The sequence below is a fragment of the Balaenoptera musculus genome, chromosome 17, assembly GCF_009873245.2.
Source record: "Balaenoptera musculus isolate JJ_BM4_2016_0621 chromosome 17, mBalMus1.pri.v3, whole genome shotgun sequence".
NCBI classification, from domain to species: Eukaryota; Metazoa; Chordata; class Mammalia; order Artiodactyla; family Balaenopteridae; genus Balaenoptera; species Balaenoptera musculus.
Genome location: NC_045801.1, coordinates 46,011,341 through 46,039,157, shown reverse-complemented (window position 1 = coordinate 46,039,157; position 27,817 = coordinate 46,011,341). Strand labels below are relative to the sequence as shown.

Here is a 27,817-nt window from a genome sequence, read left to right as displayed (position 1 = left end):
AGCATTCTTGAATGTTAGATTCTAGTATTTGTTCTGTTTCTTTGTTGACTTCTATACTTATTCTTTAGGAACTCTATTTTTGGATCTTCTTTGCATATCTACAATATTTGTTACTTCCTCTCAAATCCCTTTTGTTCCTTTTCCTTATTTTCTTTTTTCTTCAATTTTTTGTTAATGTATTTTGTCTCATTTTAAAATACTTGGTTATACTTTTGATCTGTTTGGTGGGCTTGTCTTTCTGGTGTGCATTCACTATCTACAGGAATGTTATTTTGCTCATATCCCTTTTTTATAATAAAATTATATAGAATTTGACCTTAATAATTTTCTATTGCTTATTTTTTTTAAAAAATACTAATTTTCCTACATTTTCCAAAGAATGTTGTATTCAGAATAGTTTTTCTGATTTCAAAGACCTCCCTCTTGGTTATCTTGTGGTATTGAAAACTATAGTGTCTTTCCTTCTGAGATTTCTGGCTCTGTAACTCTCCCTGACTTTTATTTGAATCTTCTCTTCTTGATCTCTGTGAACCTGTCCTGCTCAGTTTTGATTTGACTCCCTGCAGTTTATCTTCAGTGTGGGACCCTCCTAGCATACCATCTTAGCTAATTAATTTCAAGAGTTCACAGGGGATCATGGTTCCAGCCTCTTTACACTTTACTAAGATTTTTATGCTCACCTACTTTGGGATAAAAATCCTCCCAGGTTTAGCTGTTCTCAAGCTAGCTAATTATGCTTTCTTGTGAACATTTGTTGGCTATTTTGGAGTTCTCTTGTCTTCAGGTCTGTCACATATCCCAGTGCTTCCCTTTGTTTCTTCCTATACATCCAGCCAGTGATACCGTGCAATGCAGACCTTTTGGCTATCAGTGATTTTGTCCTTAACCACTTGTAACTTGTGGTTCATGATGATACCTTAAACTCTAGTTTTGTTGTTATTTGTTGTCTATGGAGTTTTGTTGTTGTTGTTATCTATTTGCATTATTGGTTTTTATGTGAGAATTCCTGGAGTTTCAAAAACAATGCCACCAACATGGACATCTTCCCCAAATCCTCCTGCTATTATTTTTCTGGTTTCTATGTTCCTATGAAGCAGAATAAAGGAATGGGCCCAGATGAATAGAACCACACTCATAATGACTTGAGGAGAAGGGAAGAAATCTTAGCCAATATACATAAAAAGGTGTGGGAGAGAAAAGAAAAGGAGGGAGTAAAATCACACTAGAGACTGAGAAAAAATTTTGAACAGATTCTGGGAAATGAAATGGTCTGGAAGAGGATATGGTTGACAGAATTCAGAGTAGATAAAAGAGATAATGCACGAAGGGTTGTTTAGATTTATAAATTGGATCTCATATACTATCCTTGATGAGGAACAAGTCAAGGACAGAAACACTTTTAAATTAATTTTGCAGTTGAACTATACATTTGTAACTCTACATTGTAACTCCTCAAAGACCAAATTTCATGGGCCACAGCTTCAATGTGGTAACAAATATGCATGTAAAAATTATACATTTCTGAACAATCAAGGTAACAGATGTGCAGTACTAACTATATGTAGAAAGAACTCAGAAAAATTAATATTTGTGGAAAACCTGTTACATACCAAACGAACCATATATTTATCCTAGCAATAATTGTGAACTGAACTATTATCACACCATTTAAACCCAGGTCTTGTGAATTTTAGGTCAATGATCTGTTCATTACACTTTGTAATATCCTTCCACCAATGGATTCATAACAATAGTGAACATTCATTTATCAAAAACTACAAGCTAGACATCATACAGTGCACTTTACACGCCATGTATTTTTCATTTACTCCTCACAACAAGCTATGAGATTGATACTGTTCTTATCTTACAGTTAGGAAAACAGGAACTTAGAAATTTTTAATTTTAAGTTTTTTTTTAATTTTAATTTTTCCCAAGTTCACAATGCTGTTAAGTGGTACAAGCACATATTAGAACTTCAGTGTAAATATCTTCAGACCCAGTTTCTTTTTATTATTATTTATTTATTTAATTTATTTTTGGCTGCATCAGGTCTTAGTTGTGGCACACGGGATCTTCTTTGATGCATGTAGGATCTTTCATTGTGTCACACAGGATCTTTGTTTTGGCTCATGGGCTTCTCTCTAGTTATGGCATGAGAGTTTTCTCTTCTCTAGTTGTGGCACACAGGCTCCAGTGTGCATGGGCTCTGTAGTTTGCAGCATGCAGCCTCACTAGTTGAGGTGCGTGAGCTCAGTAGTTGTGGCATGCGGGCTTAGTTGTCCCGTGGCATGTAGGTGTTGATTTCCCCAACCAGGGATCGAACCTGCGTCTCCGGTATTGTAAGGTGGATTCTTACCACTGGGCCACCAGGGAAGTCCCCAGACCCAGTTTCTTAACTACCACACTATGTTGTTAGATGCACATGAATGTGATCTGTGTCTTCATCTGTTATTAATCTACAAGTTTGGGTTAACTCCATATATGTTCCCATCTTCATACCCATGCATATTTTCCTGAAATTCTACTTTTTTGAAGAGGGTTACTTTGAGATTACTTTGGCATTGTTCTTTGAGCAAAGACATTCAAGGGGCCATATGTTCTTGTTAGGGGCTGCTTGTGTGAGACAGAGCAATAGAAGGAGCCAGAGGAAAGAAATCTACATGAAAAAAATCCTTGACAATTACAGGATGAGCCCTTTATAATGGAGTTTGTCAACTTAAAAGTCTTAAATAATATAACATCTCTACAGTATTTTCTGATTTCAAACTAGAAAATATCTAGTTATGATAGGATTTAGATTTTTTTAGTTTCTTGGTTATTTAATAACATTTTATTACAAAATTAGAGCCTTGTTTCCTCTTTCACTAAACTGCAAAACTATAATTCTCTTAATACACGGGGATCTGCAGTTTGAAAATATTTTAATCTCCTGCTCTGTCTTTAAGCTTTCCAAAGACCTATCTGGAATTAACCTCAGTCCATTTTTAAGACACTTAATTAAGGACCAGTTTTCTTTTTTCTTAATTTTATAAGGATTAAACTTGATATGGTGTTCTCCTAGTTTAAAAAGTGTATCATTTAAAATGAAAGACTACTGCGATTTATGTCTAAGGGTGTTCTGCCCATGTTTTCCTCTAAGAGTTTTATAGTGTCCAATCTTACATTTAGGTCTTTAATCCATTTCGAGTTTATTTTTGTGTATGATGTTAAGGAGTGTTCAAATTTCATTCATTTACATGTAGCTGTCCAGTTTTCCCAGCACCATTTATTGAAGAGGCTATCTTTTCTCCATTGTAGAGTCTTGTCTATTTTGTCACAGATTAGGTGACCATAGGTGTGTGGTTTTACCTCTGGACTTTCTATCCTGTTCCATTGATCTATATTTATTTTTTGTGTGTCAGTACCATAATGTTTTGATGACTGTAGGTTTGTAGTACAGTCTGAAATCAGGGATCCTGATTCCTCCAGCTCCATTTTTCTTTCTCAAGATTGCTTTGACTATTCATCATCTTTTGTGCTTCCATACAAACTGTAAAATGTTTTATTCTAATTCTGAGAAAAATGCCATTGGTAATTTGATAGGGATTGCATTGAATCTGTAGATTGCTTTGGGTAATATAGTCATTTTCACAATATTGATTCTTCCTATCCAAGAACAGGGTATATCTCTCCATCTGTTTGTGTCATCTTTGATATCTTTCATCAGTGTTTTATAGTTTCCTGAGTACAGGTTTTTTGCCTCCTTAGGTAGGTTTATTCCTAGGTATTTTACTCTTTTTGATGGGATGTTAAATGGGATTCCTCGTTCTGATCTTTTGTTGTTGGTGTATAGGAATGCAAGAGATTTCTGTCTATTAATTTTGTATCCTGCAACTTTACTGAATTCATTGATGAGCTCTAGTAGTTTTCTGGTAACATCTTTAGGATTTTCTATGTATAGTATCATGTTATTGCAAACAGTGACAGTTTTACTTCTTTTCCAATTTGCATTCCTTCTATTTCTTTTTCATCTCTGACTGCTGTGGCTAAGACTTCCAAAACTATGTTGAATAATAGTGGTGAGAGTGGACATCCTTGTCTTGTTCCTGATCTTAGAGGAAATGCTTTCAGTTTTCACCATTGAGAATGATGTTTGCTGTGGGTTTGTCATATATGGCCTTTATTATGTTGAGGTAGGTTCCTACCTCATAGAATAATGAAAATAAAAGCAAAAATAAACAAATGGGACCTAATTAAACTTAAAAGCTTTTGCACAGCTAAGGACACCATAAACAAAACAAAAAGACAACTCTCAGAATGGGAGAAAATATTTGCAAATGAAGCAACCAACAAGGGATTAATCTCCAAAATATACAAACAGCACATGCAGCTCAACATCAGAAAAACAAATAACCCAATCAAAAAATGGGTGGCAGGTCTAAATAGATATTTCTCCAAAGAAGACATACAGATGGCTTAAAAGCACATGAAAAGATGTTCAACACACTAATTATTAGAGAAATGCAAATCAAAACTACAATGAGGTATCACCTCACACCAGTCAATGGCCATCATCAAAAAATCTACAAACAATAAATGCTGGAGTGTGTGTGGAGAAAGGGAAACCTTCTTGCACTGTTGGTGGGAATGTAAATTGATACAGCCACTATGGAGAATAGTATGGAAGTTCCTTAAAAAACTAAAAATAGAACTACCATGTGATCCAGCAATGCCACTCCTGGGCGTATATCCAGAGAAAACCGTAATTCAAAAAGATACATGCACCCCAATGTTCATTGCAGTTATTGACAATAACAAGGACATGGCAGCAACCTAAATGTCCATTAACAGAGGAATGGATAAAGAAGATGTGGTACACATATACAATGGAATATTATTCAGTCATAAAGAAGGAAATAATGCCATTTGCAACAACATGGATGGACCTAGACATTGTCATACTGAGTGAAGTAAGTCAGACAGAGAATGACAAATATAATATCACTTATATGTGGAATCTAAAAAAACAGGGTACAAATGAACTTAACTACAAAACAGAAATAGAGTTACATATGTAGAAAACAAACTTATGGTTACCAGGGGGTAAGGTGGGGAGGGATAAACTGGAAGATTGGGGATGACATATACACACTAATATAAAATAGGTAACAAATAAGGACCTACTATATAGCACAGGGAACTCTACTCAGTACTCTGTAATGGCCTATATGGGAAAAGAATCTAAAAAAATGCATATATATATATGTGTATAACTGATTCACTTTGCTGCACACTTGAAACTAACACAACATTGTAAATCAACTATACCCCAATAAAAACTTTTGTTTTTTAAATTCAAACAGAAAGTCACAAAACTTATAATCATCCTCATCAGTTCACTCAGTCCCATGTAATTAATTTTTTTTCATCGATCTTTTGTTAGCACTTTTATGAGTTCATCAGTTTTTCATTAGTGTTCTGAAAATGCTTATTCATTCAGTTCAGCAGTACAGTCAGTTACCAGAAACCTGTACTTGTCAGAGTCTTTTCCATGAATTCCTTGAAGATGAAACCCTTTTATACATATTTGCAAAAGCATCAGAGTACCCCAATAAAAATTTTTTTTAAATAAAAATAATAAGATGAAAGCCTAAGAATGTTTAAAGAAATAGGACATAGGTAATAGTGTAAGCCAGTTAGTATTTAAAAAGTAACAGTTTGGGGGAAAGTAGGAAAAGAGAATAAAACAACATTATTTTTGTAAAAGTAAATTTCTTCCTGTTATAGAAGCTGGCACAGATGTCTGACACAACAGGTAGAGCAGCAGGGGCTTAGATTAAAAGGCAGTCAGAAGCAGTATCCCCTGCTAAGTGTGATTGTATCTGATCTCATAAACAAGAAGACACTGAGACTGGTTGTCACTGACTTGATTAATTTTCAAGTAGGGCAAATACAAACAGGGAAGACTATGCTCTTATTTTCATCATAAACTGAGATGATTCATAGTGGGTTAATAGCTAAGATTTCCACTCTTCCATCACCCAGATGGGAAAGAGCTTGCTTTCTGATGATGACCTGACAGTAAAAATGCACAGGCAGTCCTCTAAGGAGCCTGCTTTTCAAAGTACCATGCTTCTAATGCTAAGGATTTTACTTGAATGACTCCTAGCCTTGTTCCAGCTCCACACAAAGGAAATACGTGTATTGAAATATTTACATTCTGACTTTCCAAAGGCACAAATGGAAATATTAATGCTACTTTATTAACAATTTCCACTTAATTATCACTTGAACAATTATCAGTGAATTCAGTGAACATTATTGGAACCTGAGAAACATACTCTAAGCCTTCATTTGCCCATATCCTTTTTTAATATACATGAAAGAATAACCTGTGTTTGGAAAAAGAGGCAGAATCTGGATATCAGGTACCATCTGTACATTATTTTTACTGCTTTATTAGTTCTTTCTACCAATCTCTCAGATTCCAGATTTTGCCCAAAGGAATACATGCCTTAAGCCAATATATCAGTCTTCTGGGAGTTCAGTATGAAAAGATCCCTTTCTGTACCTTCTCAGCCAACACATTTGTTGAGAATAAAAAGGGCCAGGCTTTGACATTTTCCAGCTTGTTATCTATTTAATTTTCCATCTGCTTCTTTTGCCACTGCCTTCCAAAGGAACATCTGCTGCATCTCTGAGGGAAGGAAAGGAAGATTGGATCAAAGCCACCTGGGTCTACAGTCCTAAACCTTGGAATCCAGATTAAGGGAAGGGAAGAAGATGAACAAATGGTCTAGAGAATAAAATGAGGACAATCTGTTAAAAATAAAGCTGTATTTCTCTTTATTCTAGAGCCCACATGACTGGACAAGCTGCACAGCAGCGTCTACCACCAGCAAGGGCTAGATGCAGGGGAAGGCATCTGGTAATTGGGGAGAGGCAAGAGCAGTTTCTAGAGCTCAGACACTCCCTCTGGTGCCTGAATCTCCATGTGATTCCCTGTACCTCATGTAGTCTTTAAGCATTTAAGGATCAGCTGCTGTGAGCCAGGCTTTGTTCTGGGTATTCTGGAGGCAGAGATGATCAAGACATGTTAGTAAACAACATATTACAATATAAAATGATAAAATTATACCCTAGGTAAGGAAACGTTGTTACAAGAGCACACAGAGCAAAAGGATGTGTGCCTAATCCTGTGAAAAGAAATAGTGGTTCAAGGGGAGGAAAGGCAATACACAGATGATACCATGAGCTGAGTTTGGAATGATAAATATTAGAAAACAAGCTCTTTTTTCTCCTTAGCATCAAGGGCAGCACATAACAGCAAATCTTCATAATTGACTCAAAAAACCTAATCCCCCAAAGTCTTAAACCCACCCACCATCCTCTCAATGTCAAGGCACCAACATTTCTGTCAAATGTACCATTTGGGTTGTGCCATCTCTTAATGTTATCTGGAGAGTTACTAATGAGGATAACAAATTCTCAAGGTAAGATGCAAGTCTCAGCATAACAATTTCTTAATTTGCTATGATAGAAAATGACAGAGTAGCCAGTTGACTGATTTTAACTGTCCTCAAAACTCTAACATCACCACAGTCTTTATATGTAAGATCAAAATAACAAACACAATCAATTCTCAGTTAGCTTATCTGCAAACATTCAAGTGTTGGATGAGCATTTGCTCCGGGCATCATGGGGCATACGGAAGAGTAGATCTTTGTGTCTCCGAAGCTAAAATCTAATCTCAATGACCAGAGTGTTTAAATTGGATAATCCAAAAAACAAAATCTCCTTTCTATAGATAGTTCTGACATGACAAATATTTAACATTTAAATGAGAAAAGAATAAGGCCAATGTAGTGCTGCATACCTCAATAAATGCATAGTTCCTTCACTTTTACCTGCTGTCCTCAAATAAGTACAATATCATTTGCTTTAGATTAGTGCAATGTATACTGAGGTGCAAATACAATTAGCATGATCTCTGACTATACAATTACATCTTCTCATCGTCTTAATACATTTTATTTTAAAAATATGTTTTAGCAAAATGGAATAACTGTGGGGAATGGATCAAACACAATTTTTTTCTGTCATCACGTTTCTTTTTCATCTCAAAGTAAAGCTTTACTCAATTTTAAAAAACACATTGAGAAATAATTTTTGAATCTTTTATTGCTGCTGAGTGGCAAGCTATTTGATCAAATTAAATATTTTGTATATTTTTTATCTTGAATTAACTCACCAAAAATCCTAATGGTTATTATAGCATATAATGTTTCATTTTATGGTTAATTTGTTAGATGGAGTTTAAAGACATTAAAATTTTTAATTTTTAAATAAGATATGGTGATAAGAAAATCTCCTGTGCTGTTCAGCTGCAAAAAAAAAAATGAACTTAAAAAAGAGGCTGATGATCAAAACCTTTTATGATTTCAAATTAGGAAAGAAATGAAGTTTTCTGCAACATTAGGTTGTTCCGTTAACAGAAGAAAAATAACAAAATAACTTGTATCAGGAGTCCAGAAGCTCAATATTTCCTAATTTAGAATTGATAGAAGTACAGAATATTTTTGAGTTGGAATGTATGCCAGAGTGCTTAGTCTGATTTGTAAGTGAGAAAGCTGAGACCCAGAGAGATTAATTAAATCTTGTTTGCTTGGGTTTGCAACCATGCCCCAAGATTCTCCAGCACGCTGTATTTAATAGCATTATCTTGTCACCATCATTCCTTTCAGTTTTGTATTTTCAATCATGAAATAATCATTTTGTTTATGAATGGAGCCAAATAAATCCTTTCCTTGGCTGAACTTTTGTCTATTGTTCCCACCTGAGACTCTAGGAAATCAGGTTTAGCTGGCTGGTCCCACGACCTGAAAAAGTGGTTCTGTCACCATTTCATTCCATGCCAACTTGATTTTATTTTCTGCCTTGGTTCTCTCTGAGACTTTAGAAGACAAGAGTGGGCTTCCCTGCTGGCTCAGTGGTTAAGAATCTGCCTGCCAATGCAGGGGACACGGGTTCGAGCCCTGGTCTGGGAAGATCCCACATGCCGCGGAGCAATTAAGTCCATGCGCCACAACTACTGAGCCTGCGCTCTAGAGCCTGCAAGCCACAACTACTGAGCCCATGTGCCACAACTACTGAAGCCTGCGTGCCTAGATCCCATGCTCCACAACAAGAGAAGCCACCGCAATGAGAAGCCCATGCACCACAACGAAGAGTAGCCCCTGCTCGCCACAACTAGAGAAGGCCTGTGTGCAGCAAAAAAGACCCAATACAGCCAAAAATAAATAAATAAAATAAATAAATTTATAAAATAAAAAAGAAGAAGACAAGAGCAACAAGTAGCACCATCCACAACCCACCTGTATACCTAGACTAAGTTTGGCAGGTATAGTGATTATGTTTCTGATGATCTCTGTGTAGACTTGGGGTTGTTTGAGTGAAGGTGCTTTTGTGGCTGAGGTGTTGTACTAGAAGTTAGATGCAGCTGAGCTTCAGGTAAATTTCCTGAAGGAGGGACGTAAGCAGATTTAGTAAAGTGTTTAAATATTCCAAGCCTAACATTTTCTGAATTTTGAAATAACAACACATAAGTTCCTTTGGCTTCAGTGTAATACAGATCAAGCATAATAAATACATCAAGAGGGAATTAAGCCAATTGTCAACATGTGAGTACATTTAGTTGGTAAGAGAAAAAAAAAAAACCACCCAGAATTAGTCACATTCCAACCTTTTCTCCAGGTAATTTTTTTCCTTTTCTACAGATGTCTGTTCCATAATTTGACTGGGTTTTGTCCTTTTTTCTAATCTTGAAGCAGGTGCAATTGGAGATGAGATATTCAAGTCATTTCTGCAGCTCTCTTAATTCAACTTCTGGTGGGTAGATAGAGTTCTGCCCCAACTTCCAGGACCCAACATGTTTTCTCTCCTTTTTGTCTATTTTTCTCAAGGATTAATCTGAGATTGATGGGTACATGGGGAAAAAAAAACACTCCTGGCTATTTTTTCCTACCATATTTCTAATTGCATTTGTTTTGTCATCCTTAGGACTACCAAGAGGCCTCCAATTTGGAACAATTTGTAACTCGATTTTTATTGAAAGAGACCTTGAATCAACTGCAGTCTCTCCAGAACTCTCTGGAATGTGCCATGGAAATTACTGAGGAGCAAACTCGCCAAGAAAGGCAAGTTAAATGCTTTCATATGATGTCTCTTTAGTGACTCCATGTTTATGAAAGACCAGTTGAAGGGCATTATACTTAAACTAGTAAAAACCAAAATGAGAATGAATAGATTTAAATGGAATGGCAGGGACCTCCAATGGATACTAGCCTTATATTTGCCTCTAGAAAAGACCATTCTCCTTTTTCTTTTACTATCTATCATTTATTCAACAAATTTTAATTGAGAATTTAGTAGATGGAGAAGACTTCACAAGCCACTGTGATAATGTAAAGATACATTTTACAAAGTCCCAATTCTTAAGGAGGCTAAAGTCTATTACATAAATAAAATATGAACACTAAAACTATAATGCAAGGTACAAGTGATAAATACCACAGAGAAGGGGAAATATATTGCCAAGAGATTTCAGAAAAGTAAAAGATTTAATATAGATAGACATGAAAGACAGTTTCATGGAGTTTCCTGATGACATTTGAGCTAATCTTAATGAGTATACTTGAAAATACAGAAACGATGGGGGAAAATCTTACAGGCTCAGTGAATCTAGATATAGCAGGAGAGTTGAGAATTTAATAAGCCTAATTATTTAAGGAAATAGAGAAAAGTGAATGATGGGAAAAAATTTCAAAATTCAATGCCACCAATTGAGAAGATAAGTAGTGATAATATAGTAGTTGTATAAATAATGGCACTAATGTTAAAGACAAACTTGAATTAGAAATGTGTTAAGCAGACATCAGAATAATTCCAACCAACAGTTGGTAATTTCTTGAGTTATAATTTTTACCTTGCAAGCCAGAGAAGAGCTTGGCAAAACTCTTGCTTATGCAACAACTTTTTGCACGTGCAATGGCTTATCTAACTTCTGCATTTTAAGTTATGGAGAACCACACAGTAAGTTTTTTGAACAGGCTGATAAGAGACTGCTCAGTAGGCCAATTTTTTAAGACAAATTAATGGGTACATAATTATTAGGACATCTCAGAAAAGCAGTGGAATTTTCAATTTTATGTTTATAATGTCAAAATGAGTGAGCACCACCAAATTCTAACAAAAAAGACTGTAATCTCAGATCTAATGAGCTTGTGCAGCTGAAGAACATTGATATGCACTCTCCAGTGGATCTGCGTGGCATTTCACTTATAAACTTAGTATTTTCTTCACTGTATTGGGTGATTCAATATCAAAGGGCAAAGTGTAACAATTGGCTTTAGAGAAGCAACAACCCATCTCGGGTTTGAACAGAGGATAACTGAATGTCTTGAAGCACAATGAAATTGATTTCATGTTCCTGATGAGAAAATGAGGCCTGATTTGTTGTCTTTTGTTCAGGTTTTCTTGACATAAAACGGATTCTCCATTTTTAGACTCAATCATTTGCCACCTGAGAAGAGGCTTGAAAAAGGATTATGTTCCCTTTCTTCACCTGCATTTCTCTAGTCACTTTGTACAAACTTGCATTCTACATTCACCACCATAGAGTGAATGCATAATGAACAACTATTTTTTGTGTTAGGTCACAGGCTAGCCTTGAACTCCTGCTACTGCTGCCAACAGCTGCAGTGCAGCTGTGTTTAATGAGAAGGAGCATGAGAGTTTAAGGAAATTAGAAGACACTAGAGAATTAATGAATCTTTTATTTCTAGGTTTCTAGCTCAAAAACAGCTTGGAAGAATGGAGAACATTACAGGTCTATTATCAGTTTGGGAGAGTGCTATTGAATAGAATTTGGCTAAGGTACCCAGAGATGCCCAAATCCCACCACAAATCCATGATACTCTTCCCAAAGAGGTTTCTAGAAAAAAATACACAAACAAGCAAGTAGAAAACAAGGTTCCACTATGGGTTTGTGTCCATAATATCCAACGTGAAGTCTCTGGTTACTCAGACTGAAGCATGCGAATTAGGCCCAAGCATATAGGGACTATATCTCTGTTCCCAAGACTCCATCTTCCTATCAGCTAGCCACCAGAAACCAAAGTGAAGAGAGCCCCAGGGGCCTCATCATTGGAAAAAAGACAGAGGGAAGAAAGATGGCTGCCCTTTTTCCTATGATATCAAATAAGAAACCAGTGAAGAAGCTTCATGGGGAGATAAGACTTGAATTGGATCTTTTGGGTAGATTTAATGGCAGAATGATATCTCCCTGAAGGGAGGGGTGTCCTCATCTACCCTATATTATCCATCTTCTTTTATCTGGCTAACTCATCCTCCTAGTTTGGTTGGTCTCTGTTTGTACAGAACTTTCTCTAGGAAGCTTTCACTGCTCTCAAAACAGAATTTTATACCTACCTCCCACTCCACTACTCCCTTTAGTACGCTCTACGTATATCTACTTACAATCTCAGTTCCTTACTTATCTCCCCCATTAGACTTTGAGTTTCTAGATACCAGGGGTGTTGCCTTGTTTCCCTATACCTGGCACAACTACATGTTAAATATATAAAACTGAATAAATCAAAGGGGATTCCAGGTAAAGGGAGCCATATAGAAGAGCAGTGGATATGGACCTGGGACAGTGGAAAGACCAACTTACCTGGACTCTAGGGTCAGGATAGGTCTTCAAAGCTAGACAGATGCATTTAGACTTCATATGATCAGAGATTATCATTGGTGGTTGTAAATAAAGGAGAAAAATAATAAAAATGAAGTTTAAGGGAAATAGTCTCACAGTAGTATGTAGTAAAGATTTGGGGGAGAGGAGAAGAAGCTCAGAGAGGAGAGGTCAAATAAGTATATCCAAAAATTTATTAGTTTTTTTTACACCATAAAGGAAGATTCCATGATGCTCTGTGCAGTCAAAAGTTGCAACCCACAGATATCTTTCAAAATTCCACATTTGTAATAATTTGCTTCCTCTCAGCATCAATATTACTTTGGGGCTTAATATTTGTGAAACCTAAGGATACAATGACTTGCTGAAATATAGAAAAAATTGAGAAGTCATCTATTCTAGCTATCAACCCCAAGGAGGAATCACACAGTATCATTCATCCTGCAGTAATGAGTTAGACATGCTGTGTTGAGCAAAATGTCTGTGTGTATTCATGTGAAAATGGCAATTCAGAAATAAGAGATGCATACAGCTGGAATGCCACAGAGGTGAGATTTTTCAGATGGCGTTCTACAACACTCTTTATATCTGCCCTGGCTAGCTAGCTAAATGGAAGCCACTTTAATCCCATGTTTTTTGAAATTACCTAATAGATGACAAGAATTATCATTACTTTATACTAAAGTTTTCCTCTAGGGGACTCTTGTCTTCTTATATAAACCTTTCTTCCTCAAACAAACTAGGTTTCTAGGAACACAGTTTAATTATATGTGAATTTCTTTTTTATAATGAAATCTGCAAGTTTGTTCTATTTTCCAAAGTTCTTCTTTATTCAGAAAGACAACTAATTCCTTCTGGCTTGGAAGTTATTTTTCTCCTTTTCATGGTTGTTTATTACAGAAGTAAGGGAAGGCTAAAATTTCACATATAGGTGATTATAAAGTTCAGACAACTTAAATTCCCTTAGCTTGAACATAAAGAAGGAATGCTCTAAATCACTTCCTCCTATGTAGTAAAGATTTGGGAGAGAGGAGAAGTCACTAGAAAGTTGATTTTTTTTTAATATGCCATAGGAAAATCTAGAGGGAAGGTGTAGTTAGATTGGAGAGCAAACATAGAATATTAGTTTTGCTCCCTCCCTAAACCCTTCAAAAATGGCATTAAGAGAGTCTGGATAAAAAGGAGTCATAAACCCACAAAGATAAGAAGGATAGAAGAAAAATGGTATAGAAGCTTGGAACATGAAAAAAAGGTGAATCTAGCGGTAACTGATTTAGAAGATCTGAGAAAGCTGAAGCATAAGCAGGTAGTGTAAGAAGCCAAGATGCAATCCAACTGGTATCACAAAACCTCAGAAAGCCTCAAGAATTAGCTTCACCATGTGCAACTGATAGTGGGGATGAAAGTGAGGTTGACATATTGTTGAAAGCTCCACCCAATGCTTTATATTGACTGCCTCTCCCCAACCCTTGAGGAAGCCTAGAGGTATACTCTCTGGAGTAGGTGAACAGATATACACTGGCACAACAGGGTGTCAGAGCACAATACTAAAAAATGAGGCACTAAGTAAAAGTCTCCATACTGAACAGTGAGATTTGAAACCCCCTCAGAATCCTATGTTCCCAGAGGACTGGCAGTTGGGCTTATTCCTTCCAGTTGGGACCTCCTTCTTTTAGCGATCTCATCAGTCTTAGAGAAAAGACTTAAAAGTACTGGGAGTCAGTGTCCTCCAATGAACAGGCCAAGCCAGGCCACCCTACAATGGAGGCTGCAAGTTGGCTGTCCCCAACATACACATACAGATTCCAATCATTCCTGTGGTTCCTTCATCTGAGATAGGCAGGGACAACCAAGAGAACAAGTCAAACACAAGAAACAAAACTTGAAACAGAAATATCCAGGGAGCAGAAAACTTCAAAAAGTAAATCATCAATACCCTCAAAAATCAAAGAGAAGATATTGCATTTATGAATTAAGGACAGGATGTTATTTTAAAAAAAAGAATATTGAAAGCACAGAAAACAGTTCTTGGAAATTCTGATTGTAGAAATGAAAACCTATGAGGAAGATTTGGAGATAAAAGTGTGATGACATTTTCTAGAAATAGAACACAGGAGAGACATTATCAAAGAAATAATTTTCAGAACAAGAGCATGAGTTTCCAGGTTGATAGAACAGACTAAGAGCCATTATAATGAATAATAAAAGTCACATGCCAAGGCATGCCATTATGAAATTTCAGAACACTGGAGATGAAGAGAAGTGTCTAAAAACTCCCAGAGAGAAAAACCCAAATGATAAAGAAAACACTATATTTTTCAATAATGAGACTGGAAGCTAAAATTCAATCAAGCAACTTCTTCAAAATTTGAACGGAAAAGATTTGCAACCTAAAATTCTTTACTCCATAAAACCACTAATAATGCTGGAGGATAAAATTAAAGTATTTTTATACATGCAGTGTCTCAAGAATTTTGCCTTTTATGGTATTCCATTTCTTATGAAGCAATTAGGCATTTTCTCTCCAAAACAAAGGAATAAACTAAGAGAAAAATGAAATCCAGTTTAAAAAAAAAAGAAAGATAAGGTCAGAGGTGGGGTGGGGAGGGAGAATCCAAAATAAGAGAGAGGCTAAAGGAATCTTCTGCAGCTGATAATAAATTAACATTAAATTTGGGGTGGGGGGGTTGCATATAACAGAGGGGGAAAAGTGGCTTAATGACATAAGAGCTTATTATTTCCTGCTAAAGAGCTTGGTGGTGGGCAGTCTAAGGCAAGTATGGAAGCTCTACAGATTTATCATAGATTTCCTATCTTTTTCACATCTTCGTACATGACTTTCAATTGCAAGTTTGCCTCATGCCAAAGCTGGTTGTTGGAATTCCAGATACCATGTTCATATTCCAACCAGGAAAGAAGTATAAGGAAAGAATAGGCAGCCTCTCAGCTCAATTCTTCCTTTTAAACAGCCTTCCTGGAAGTTCCTTACATTTCCATGTATATATATTTGGCCTGAACTTTTCATATAGGGAATTTGATAGCTAAAGCCTAAAACTGAAAAAGAAAGAGATAGCAAAAAGATCACCACAATAAGTCTAGTTACCATCTGTCACCATACTAAGTTATTACAATATTATTGACTATATTCCCCATGCTGTACATTTCATCCCTGAGACTCATTTATTTTGTAACTGGAAATTAGTAATTCTTAATCTCCCTCACCTATTTCACTCTTCCCATCCCCCCTCCCCTCTGGCAACCACCAGTTTGTTCTCAGTAACTATGAGTCTGATTCTGTTTTGGTATGATTGTTCATTTTGTTTTTGAGATTGCATATATAAGTGAAATCATATGGTCTATCTTTCTCTGACATACTTCACTTAGCATAATTCTTTTCTGATGACTGAGGAATATTCCATTGTGTGTGTGTGCATGAATATATATATAAACACACACAAATATATATACATATGTATGTATATATATACACGTATATCATATATGTAAATAGACACACACAGACACAGACACACATACACACACACATATCCATTCATCTACTGATGGACACTTAGGTTGCTTCCATATCATGGCTATTGTAAAAAAAAAATACTGCAGTGAACACAGGGGTGTGTATATCTTGTCAACTTTTTAAAAAATTAATTAATTTATTTATATTTTATTTTGCGCTGTGTTGCATCTTCGTTGAGGTGAGTGGGGGCTACTCTTCATTGCAGTGCACAGGCTTCTCATTGCGGTGGCTTCTCTTGTTGTGGAGCATGGGGTCCAGGCATGCAGGCTTCAGTATTTGTGGCTCACAGGCTCAGTAGTTGTGGCTCACGGGCTCTGGAGAACAGGCTCAGTAGTTGTGGTGCATGGGCTTAGTTGCTCCATGGCTTGTGGGATCTTCCTGGACCAGGGCTCGAACCCACCTCCCCTGCATTGGCAGGCAGATTCTTAACCACTGTGCCACCAGGGAAGTCCCTCTTTTCAACTTTTCAAATTACAGTTTTTTTTTTCCTTTGGAAAAACATTCAGATGTGGAATTGATAGATCATATGTAGTTCTATTTTTAATTTTTTGAGGAGCATCTATAATGTGTTCCATAGTGTCTGTACCAATTTGCATTCCCACCAGCAGTGCACGAGGCCCCCCTTTTCTCAACAACATTACTAACAATTGTTTTTTGTTGCCCTTTTGATAACAGCCATTCTGAAGGGTGGGAGGTGATATCTCATTGTGATTTTGATTTTCATTTCCCTGATGATTAGTGATGTTGAGCATCTTTCCATATGTCTGCTGGCCATTGCTATGTCTTCTTTCAAAAAATGTCTGTTGAGGTCCTCCATGCATTTTTATTGACTTGTTTGTTTTTCTGATGTTGAGGAGTTGTACGAATTCTTTGTGTGTTTTGGATATTAACCCCTTATTAGTTATATCATTTTCAAATATCTTCTCCCATTCAGTAGGCCGCATTTTCATTTTGTTGATAGTTTCCTTCACTGCAAAAGTTATTTAGCTTGTTGCAGTCCCATTTGTTTATTTTTGGTTTTGTTTCCCTTGCTGAGGATACAGGTATGAAAAATATTGCTAAGACTAATGTCAAAGAACTTACTGCCTATGTTTTCTTCTAGGGGTTTTATAGTTTCGGGTCTTGCATTTAAGACTCTAATCGATTTTCATTTTTCTTTTTTTTTTTCTTTTTGGTATATGGTGTTATAAAGTAGTCCAGTTTGATTCTTTTGCACATAGCTGTTTTCCCAAACTTTACTGAAGAAGCTGTTTTTTCCCCATTGTATATTCTTCCCTCCTTTGTCCTAGGTTAATTAATCATGTAAGGGTGAGTTTATTTCTACCTCTCTATTCTGCTCCATTGATCTAGCTATCTGTTTTTGTGCCAGTACAATATTGTTTTGATTACCATAGCTTTGTAGTACATTTTGAATTAAGAGAGCATGACACCTCCAACTTTGTTCTTTCTCAAGATTGTTTAGGTTATTCAGGGTCTTTTGTGTTTCCATACAAATTTTAGAATTATTTATTCTAGCTCTGAGAAAAATACCATTCTTATTTTGATAGAGATTGCACTGAGTCTTTATATTTCCTTGGGTAGTATGGTCACGGTAACAATATTAATTCTTCCAATCATTGAGCACAGTATATCTTTTCATTTGTGTTGTCTTCAGTTCATCAATATCTTACATTTTTCTGACTGTAGTGCTTTTACCTCTTTGGTTAGATTTATTCCTAGAAATTTTAATCTTTTTGATACAATTGTAATAAATGGGCTTGTTTTCTAAATTTCACTTTCTGATAGTTTGTTGTTAGTATATAGAAACATTGTTAGTGTATAGATTTCTGTATATTTTTTTTTTATCCTGCAAATTTACTAAATTCATTTATTAGTTCTACTAGGTTTTCTGGTGGCATCTTTAGGATTTTCTATATATAGTATCATGTCATCTGCAGTGAAAGTTTTCCTTTTTCCTTTACAATTTGGATTCCCTTTCTTTCTTTCTTTTTTCTTTCTTTTTTTTTTTTTGTCTGATTGCTTTTGCTAGGATTTCCAATACTATATTGAATAGAAGTCGTGAGAGTGGGCATCCTTGTCTTGCTCTTAATCTTAGAGGAAATACTCTCAGCTTTTCACCATTAAGTATGATGTTAGCTGTGGGTTGTCATATATGACCTTATTTTGTGGAGGAATATTCTCTTTATACCCACTTTCTGGAGAGTTTTTATCATAAATGGATGTTGAATTTTGATAAAAGACTTTTCTGTATCTATGAGATGATTATATGAATTTTATTCTTCAATTTCTTAATGTGTATCACATAGATTGTTTTGATATTGAATTATCCTTGCATACCTGGGATAAATACCACTTGATCATGGTGTATGAGTCTTTTGTTGAATTTAGTTTGCTAATAAGTTGTGAAGGATTTTTGCATCTATGTTCATCAGTGATATTGGCCTGTAATTTTCTTTTTTCAAGGTGTCTTTGGCTGGTTTTGGTATCATTGTGATGCTGGCTTCACAGAATGAGTTCAGAAGCTTAACTTCCTCTGCAAATCTTTAGAATAGTTTGAGAAGGATTGGTGTTGATTCTTCTTTAAGTGTTTGCTAGAATTCACCTGTGAAGCCATGTGCTCCTAGACTTTTGTTATTTGGGAGGTTTTTTTTTTTTTTTTTTGATTGCTGATTTAATTTTATTACTGGTAATTGGTATGTTTATATTTTCTATTTTTTCCTGATTCATACTTGGGAGATTGTATGTTTCTAGGAATTTGTCCATTTCTTTTAGGTTTCCCAATTTGTTGGCAAGTATTTGTTCTAGTAATCTCTTATGGTCCTTTGTATTTCAGTGATGTCAGTTGTAGCTTCCCCCCTTCTTTTTCTTCTGATTTTATTGGTTTTATTGATTTGGGCCCTCCCTTTTCTTCTTGATGAGTCTGGATTAAGGTTTACCAATTTTGTTTATCTTTTCAAAGAACCAGCTCTTGCAAGTTCCCTAGTAGTATTGTATTACTGTCAATTTCTCCCTTTATGTTTGTTAATATTTGCTGTATGTATTTAATTGCTCCTATGTTGGGTGTGTATGCATTTACATTTGCTATATCTTTTTTGAATTGATTATTTTATCATTATGTAATGTCCTTCTTTGTCTCTTTTTTATAGTTTGTTTAAAGTCTATTTTGTCTGATGTAAGTACTGCTAACCCAACTATCTTTTCATTTCCATTTTCATGGAATACTTTTTCCATCCCTTCACTTTCAGCATCTGTATCTTTAGATATGAAGTGAGTCTCTTGTAGACAGCTTATACATGTCTTGTTTTTTTTTAATCCATTAAGCCACTCTCTGTGTTTTCATTGGAGGATTTAGTTCATTTACATTTAAATTAATTATTGATAGATATGTACTTATTGCCATTTTGTTAATTGTTTGGGGGTTTTGTATAGTTCTTTTTAGTAACTTAGCTCTTTCGCTATTTTCCCTTTTGATTTGATGACTATTTTAATGTTATGTTTGGATTCCTTTCTTTTTTTTGTGTGTATCTCTATTATAGATTTTTGGTTTGTAGTTCCCATGGCATTTATATATAACAACCTATATATATCCGTTGATTATTTAAACATGCTGATCTCTTAAGTTGAAACACATTCTAACAACAATGCATTTTTACTCCCCCTGCCACATTTAATGTTTTTGACTTTATATTTTATATCCTTTTCTTTTGTAAATCTCTTAACTACTTATTGTGGTTATAAATGATTTTACTACTTTTGTCTTTTAACCTTCTTACTAGCTTTATAAGTGGTTGATCTACCACGTTTACTGCATATTTTCCTTTACCAATGAGGTTTTCTTTTCATAATTTTCATATTTCTAGTTATGGTCTTTTCTTTTTCACATAGAAAAGTCCCTTTAACATTTATTGTAAAGCTAGATTAGTGATGCTGAACTCTTAGGTTTTGCTTGTCTGTAAAACTCTTTATCTCTCCTTCAAATATGAATAATAGCATTGCCGGGTAGAGTCTTCTTGATTGTAAGTTTTTTCTTTCATCACTTTAAATGTATCTTACCACTTGCTTGTGGCCTGAAAAGTTTCTGCTGAAAAGTCAGCTGATAGTCTTACGGAAGTTCCCTTGTGCATAACTAGTTGCTTTTCTCTGGCTGATTTTAAGATTCTCTTTTTATCTATAATCTCTTGCCATTTAAATTACAATTTGTCTTGGTGTGGATCTCTTTGAGCTCATTTTGTTTGGGATCCTCTATTCTTACTGGACCTGGATGTCTGTTGTTTTTCTCAGATTATGGAAGTTTTTAGCCTTTATTTCTTCAAGTAAGTTTTCTTCCCCTGTTTCTCTTTTCCTCTGGGCCCTCTGTAATGGTAATGTTAGTTACCTTGATGTTGTTCCAGAGGTCTCTTAATCTATTTTCATTTTTGAAAATTATTTTTCCTTTTTTCTGTTCAGCCTGGGTGATTTCCACTACTCTGTCTTCCAGGCACTGATCCATTCCTCCTGTATCATCTACTCTACTGTTGATTCCTTCCATGTATTTCTATTTCAATTATTGTATTCTTCAGCTGTGTTTACATTTTTTATCTAACTCTGAAATTTCTCACTGTGTTCATCCATTATTCTCCTGAGTTTGTTGAGCCTCTTTATGGTTATTAGCTTTAACTCTTTATTGGGTAGATTCCTTATCTCCACTTTGCTTAGTTCTTCTTCTGGGGTCTTATCTTGTTCCTTCGTTTGGAATATATTCCTCTGTCACCTCATTTTGCCAAATTCTCTGTTTTATTTCTATGTATTAGGTAGGTCAGTTATGTTTCCTGATCTTGAGGAAGTGGACTTCTATAGGAGACATCATATTGGGCCTGGCAAAACACTTCCTTCTGTTCACCAGAGCTATATACTCTAGGCATACCCACTATGTGGGCTGCATGGGCCCTTCTGTTATGGTGGGACCAATTACTATGGGTGTGCTGGCAGGTGGGGCTTTTCTCTGGTCCAGTTGGCTACTAGGCCCAGCTTTGTAGTAGCTGATGGGCAGGCCCAGGTCCCAGTGTGGCTAACTGCATGGTCTGGGGAATCCCAGGGCTGGTGCCAGTCCACTGTTGGGCAGCGTTGGGCTTCAGGGTGGCTAACTGTGGGGTCCAAGGTACCTGGGACTGGGACAGGCCAGGTCCTGGGGCAGATGGTGGGCAGAGCTGGGTCTCTTGTGGCTGGCTGCTGGGTTTGTGGTTCCCAGGATGAACGCCAATTTGCTAAAGTACAGGTAAACCCCCAGCACTAATATGTGAGAGGGAGAACTCCAAAATGGTGCTTGCCAGCACCAGTGTCCTTGTGGTAGAGCAAGTTCCTAAAAATGGCTGCTACCACTCTCTGTGTCCTCAGGGAGAGTTGCAGTTACCTCCTGCCTCTCTGGGAAGCTCTCCAAGATCAGCTGGAGAGCTTGGGTTTGACCCAGGATTCTTTTAAATTACTCTTTCACTGTGGATCTCAGATTGTGTGAGATTTTGTTTGTGCCCTTTAAGACTGGAGTCTCTGTTGCCTAGAGCCTTCCAGCTCTCCTGTATGCAAGCCCCACTGGCCTTCAAAGTCAGATGTTCTGGGGGCTCATCTTTCCAGTACAGAACCCTCAGGCTTGGGAGCCCAATGTGGTAGTTGGACCCCTCATTTCTTGGGAATAACCTCTGCAATTGTGGTTTTCTTTCTCTTTGTGGGTTGCCTACCCAAGGGTGTGGATCTTGACTATACTGCATCTCCATTTGTCCTACCCATCTCATTGTGGTTCCTTTAGTGGTGGAAAATCTTCTCATAGTCTTCAGGTTGTTGCTCTCAACAGTGGCTCTGTAAATTGTTGTAAGTTTGTTATGCCCATGGGAGGAGGTGAGCTCAGTGTCTCCTTACTTTACCATCTTGGTCACACCTCCCCAAGAGATAGTATTGTTATATATAGATAAACACAAATAAACACTTGTTGAAAAGTGTTGTCTTTGTGTAAGGAGAATGAGGGTACAATATGGTGAAGGGGAGAACCTGTTTGTAGGAATAAGTTTATAGAATTATTTGACTTTTTAACTATTTGGATATTTAGCTTTGATTTAAGCAGTTAAGTTAAAAATTGAATAAAAGGAAAAAAAAAAAACTACATAGGTGTTCTCAAACTAAACAAAATACAATGGAAGCATACAAATAAACATTCTTTCCACTGATAATTTGGCAATAAAAGAAAGTAGTTTTTCTTAAATTACAAATCAAGGTATGATTTTTCACTCAAACTTTTAAATTACAAGAATAAAAAAAGCCCAATGTCTTTTCTTTTTTTTTTCTGCTTAATAACTTTAAAAATAATTTATTGAAGTATAGTTGATTTACAATGTTGTGCTGGTTTCAGGTGTACAGCAAAGTGATTCGGTTTTATATATATATATTTTTTTTCTTTCTCAGATTCTTTTCCTTTATAGATTATTACAAAATATTGAGTTTAGTGAGAGGAGGTGAGCTCAAGGTCCTTCTACTCTGCCATGTTCCCCCCTCTTTTCCTTAGTTTCACTTATAATGCCACATTACCATGTATCTCTAGACCACGTTGCCAAGCCATGGTTCTCATAAGTTTTCATTTCACTACACTAGAAAATCCTTGTGACTGATCTTTGAAGATTTGTTCCTTGAGGTAAAAGACTGAAGCCCTGACACTGAGGTTAAATATTGTCTTTGTTGTTCAAGACAAGGGCCAACCAAACCAGAAGTCCTGTCGATTCAATGGCCTGGAAAACGATCAAGTCGTCGAGTCCAGAGACACAACAGCTTCTCTCCCAACAGCCCTCAGTTTAATGTCTATGGTGCAGGTAATGAAGCTTTGTCATTTTTCTTGAAGTTGACTCAATTGTATCTTCATATTGACTTATTTAAAAAGGACCAAAAGGCAACTAAAATTATAATCACGGAATGCTTTTCTTACACCAAACAAATTTGTTTGAAAACCAAAGTGGTAAAGAGTCTAAGATATTAAGGACTAGGGTGGTGATCCTAATCATCAGTTCTGTCAGAATCCTAGCAGTTGTGCTTGGGCAGTACGCAGAGACATGATAGGTAAGGAAGAAAGTGACTCAATCACCTAAAATGTGAAAGATTTAAGACCTATAGAAATCATCATCATCTCCAAACAAAGGAGGTGCCCTTTAGTCTGCACCCTAATCCCAGATCCCCAAGCCTGGTTAAGCATACTCTAAATTCATTTTAGGAAAAGGTTATTGGTTCCTTTCATAACAGGACTAAAGTTATGGTGGCTTTTGAAGTGCATAATGTAGTGTATGATTTATGAGACTGAGACCTTAATAATATTCATTAGGTCATCATATTTTAACCATGTAATCTATATTAATTACTTTAAAATCAGTTTGAAATATGAAAACTTATGTTGCTAAATAGAGTAATTTTTATAAAGTATGAATATATATGCATATGTATGTATATATGTATCTGTATGTACCTGCACATATCACTTGAACATGTCATTTTAACATAAATGAATATTTAAATATCTACCATTTCAGAAAATCAATGTATAGATATAGCCTGTATTTACACAGATTGTATTTGAAAGATTTCAAAGTGCTTTCTTGAACACTGTCTTTTTTTATCCTAACACCTTATAAGATAGATGTTAGTATCTCCATCTCCCCAGAAAGTAAAGCTATTTGTCTAGGGGTAATGGATTATTAGTCATTTTTTACAGTGAAACAACCTCAAAATCTCAGTGATTACAACTGGAAATATTTGGTTCTTTTCTCTCATGGGTCTATGTTTGACTGTGATTTGAATGATCTCAGCTGGATGTGGCTCCAGCCTGCAGGTTGGATTCAGTTCTACTCCTCATATAGTTTCTTAGGATCAGGGACTACTTGGGGCAATATCTTCTCCTGATCAGTATCAAAAGTACAGGAAAAATCATGAAGCTCATTTAGAACCACTGTAGGAGTGACCAAGATGGTGGAATAGGAAGACCCTGAGCTCACCTTCTCCCATGGTCACATCAGAATCACAGTTATTTACAGAGCAACTATTGATGAGAAAGACAAGAAGACTAGCAGAAAAGATATTCTGCAACTAGATACATTGAAAAGGAATCACAACAAGATGGGTAGGAGGGGCAGAGAAGTGGTATGGTCAAGATCCATATACCTAAGAGGGTGACCCGCAAATGAAAGGATAATTACAATCACAGAGCTTCTCCACAAGTGAGCAAGGGGTTCAAGCCCCACATCAGGGTCTACAGCTTGGGGTTCTGCACCAGGAAATCAAACCCCCAGACATTTGACTTTGAAGGCCAACAGGGTTCACCTTGGGGAGAGCCAGAAGGCTGTGGGATATAGAGACTCCACTCTTAAAATGTGCACAAAAATTCTCACATGCTCTGGGATACAGGTAAGAAGTAGTGACTTGGAAAGAGAATGGGTCAGACCTACCTGCTGATCTTAGAGAGCTTCCTGGAGAGGCAGGAAGCAACTGTAACTCATCCTGGGGACATGCACTGGTGGCAGCTATTTTGGGGAGCTCATTCTACCACAAGGACACTGGTGCTGGCAGGCACCATTTTGGAATCCTTCTTCTAGCTAATTAGTGCTGAGACCTGTCCCTGCCCACCAGCTTGTGAGCACTAGTACTAATATGCCTCAAGACAAGCAGCTAGTCAGGTGGGGACACAGGCTCACCTACCAGCAAGCTGGCTGACTTAAGAATCCCTGAGTCCACAGCTGCTCCAGGACCCAACCCTACCCACCAGAGGGCTCAGGACCTGGCCACACCCACCAAAGCACTGGCACTAGCCCCAAGAAACTACAGGGTCCCACAGTCTGCCATCAGGACCCAACCTCACCCACAGTGGGTTGACAACAAATCTGGGATCCCCTCCCCAGGGGTCTTCAGCCAGAGACCCTGAGACACAGTTCTACTGACCAATGGGCTGGCACTAGCCCTAGGACTAGCTTTACCCACCATTGAGCAGGCACCAGCCCCAGGATCCCCTGGGACTTAGACCCACACACCAACAGGCCTACACATCAACTCTGGTACCCTCAGGACCCAGCATTCAGAGAACCTGGAACCCGGGTCTGCCCACCAGTGAGCTGGCATTAGGATTGGTATGCTCAAAGCCTCAGTGCAGCCCACTAGTAAGCTGACTCCAACCCTTTAGGCCCCGGCTCTGAGACACCAGCTCTGAGACACCTTGAACCCCTCAGCCAGCTGCCCTGGGATCCAGCCCCACTCACGAGCAGGCTGACACCAGCTTTGGGACACCCTGGACCCTGCAGCAAACCATGTCTGGAACTTGCCTCATACACGAGTAGGGCAAGACTAGATCTGGCACCTGTGGCCCTACAGCCACCCACCCCAGCACCAAGATCCACCTGCCAGTGATCCAGCACTAGCCCCAGGAATCCCAGGACACTGCAGTCAGCCATGTCATGACCAGCCCTCACACACAAGTCGTTGGCACCCTCTGCCCAAGGCAAGACCTGGCAATCAACCAGACAGGGGCTAGCCACACCTACCAGACCAGCCACAGTAGTCAGTCAGCCAAAATGGAAGTACCCACACAACACAAATAGGGGGCACCCCTAAAGCATGTAGCTCTGGTGACCATAGAGGAGTGCACCACAGGTACACATAGGACATCTCCTACAAAAGGACACCTCTCCAAAGTCAGGAAATGTAACAAACCTACCAAATACTTAGAAATAAAAACAGCAAATTAGGCAAAATGAGGTGATAGAAGAATTAGTCCCAAATGAAGGAACAAGATAAAACTCCAGAAGAAGAACTAAGTGAAGTGGAGGTTAGTGATGTATCTGATAAAGAGTTCAAGTTAATTATCATAAAGATGTTCAAAGAACCTGAGAGAAGAGTTTGGATAAACAGAGGGAAATATCAGAAGTTTTTAACAAAGAGATAGAAAATATAAAGAAGAACCAAACAGAGATGAAGTATACAAAACTGAAATAAAAAATGCACTAGAAGGAATCAACAATAAATTGGATACTATAGAGGAACAAATCAGCAAGCTGGAAGACGGAGTAGTGAAATCACTCAAGCTGAATGGAAGAAAAGAAAAAAAAAGAAATAGAACTATTTATGAGACCACTGGGACTACATCAAGTGTACTAACATTTGCATTATAGGGGTCCCAGAAGAGAATAGAGAGAGAGAAAGAGGCAGAGAACATAGTTGAAGACAGTACTGAAACCTTCCCTAATTTGGGAAAGGAAACAGTAATTCAGGTCCAGGAATGATAGAAAGTGCCAAACAGGTTCAACCCAAAGTGACACACTGAGAAGCATTATAATAAAATGGCAAAAATCAAAGATGAAGAGACAATATTAAAAGCAGCAAGGGAAAAGCAACAAATTACATATAAGGAAACTCCCATAGGCTATCAGCTTACTTATCAGCAGAAACTCTGCAGGCCAGGAAGAGTGGCATGATATATTTAAAGTGATGAAAGGGGAAAACCTGTAAACAAGAATACTCTATACAGCAAAGCTTTCATTCAGATTTGAAGAAGAAATCAAAAGTTTTACGGACAAGAAAAAGCTAAAAGACAGCATCACCACCAAGCCAGCTTCACAAGAAATGTTAAAGGGACTTTTCTAAGCAGAAAAGAAAAAGCCACAACTAGAAATATGAAAATTATGAAAGGAAAAATCTCATTAGTAAAGGGAAATATATAGTAAGATAATAAATCAACTGCATATAAAGCTAGTAGGAAGGTTAATGGATAAAAGTAGTAAAATCATCTATATCCACAACAGTTAGGGGATATAAAAAACAAAAATGTAAAATATGATGTCAAAAACATTAAATGCGGGCATGGGAGTAAAAATGCAGAGTTGTTAAAATGGGTTTGAACTTAAAAGATTAACAACTTTTAATAGTCACGGATATATATATATATATATATATATATATATATATCCGTAACTATTTAAAGTCACCGGTATATAGATCAATATACCAGTGTGTATATATATATATATATATATATATATATATATATATATATATATATATACCTATATATATATATATATATATATATATATACACCTATATATATAGGTATATATATATATATATATACCTATATATATATATATGTGTATATATATATATAGGTATATATGTATATATATAAAACTCATGGTAACCACAAGCCAAAAATCTATAATAGATGCACAAACAAAGAAAGAGAAAGGAATACAAACATAACATTAAAGATCAAATCACAAGGGAAGTCATCAAATCATAAGGGAAGGGAACAAAAAACAAAGAAGTAAGGAACAAAAAAGAACTTTAAAAATCCCAAAACAATTGACAAAATGGCAATAAGTACACACCGATTGATAATCTCTTTAAATGTCAATAAGTAATTGCTCCAATCAAAAGGCATAGAATGGCTGCTTGGAAACCAAAACAGGATCCATATATATGCTGCCTATAAGAGACTCACTTCAGATCTAAAGACACAGACAGACTAAAAATGAGGGGATGGAAAAAAGATATTCCATGCA

At 36.7% G+C, this 27,817-nt stretch overlaps 1 protein-coding gene across 1 annotated transcript in view; it reads left to right on the top strand.

Moving 5' to 3' along the window:
• The window catches only part of NECAB1 (N-terminal EF-hand calcium binding protein 1), a 206,651-nt gene that overhangs the window by 111,070 nt on the left and 67,764 nt on the right, over positions 1 to 27,817 (top strand). The window contains exons 5-6 of the mRNA XM_036830071.1: positions 10,042 to 10,178; positions 22,974 to 23,095. Coding sequence (XP_036685966.1) covers positions 10,042 to 10,178; positions 22,974 to 23,095 — 259 coding nt within the window. The remainder of the gene's footprint in view (positions 1 to 10,041; positions 10,179 to 22,973; positions 23,096 to 27,817) is intronic.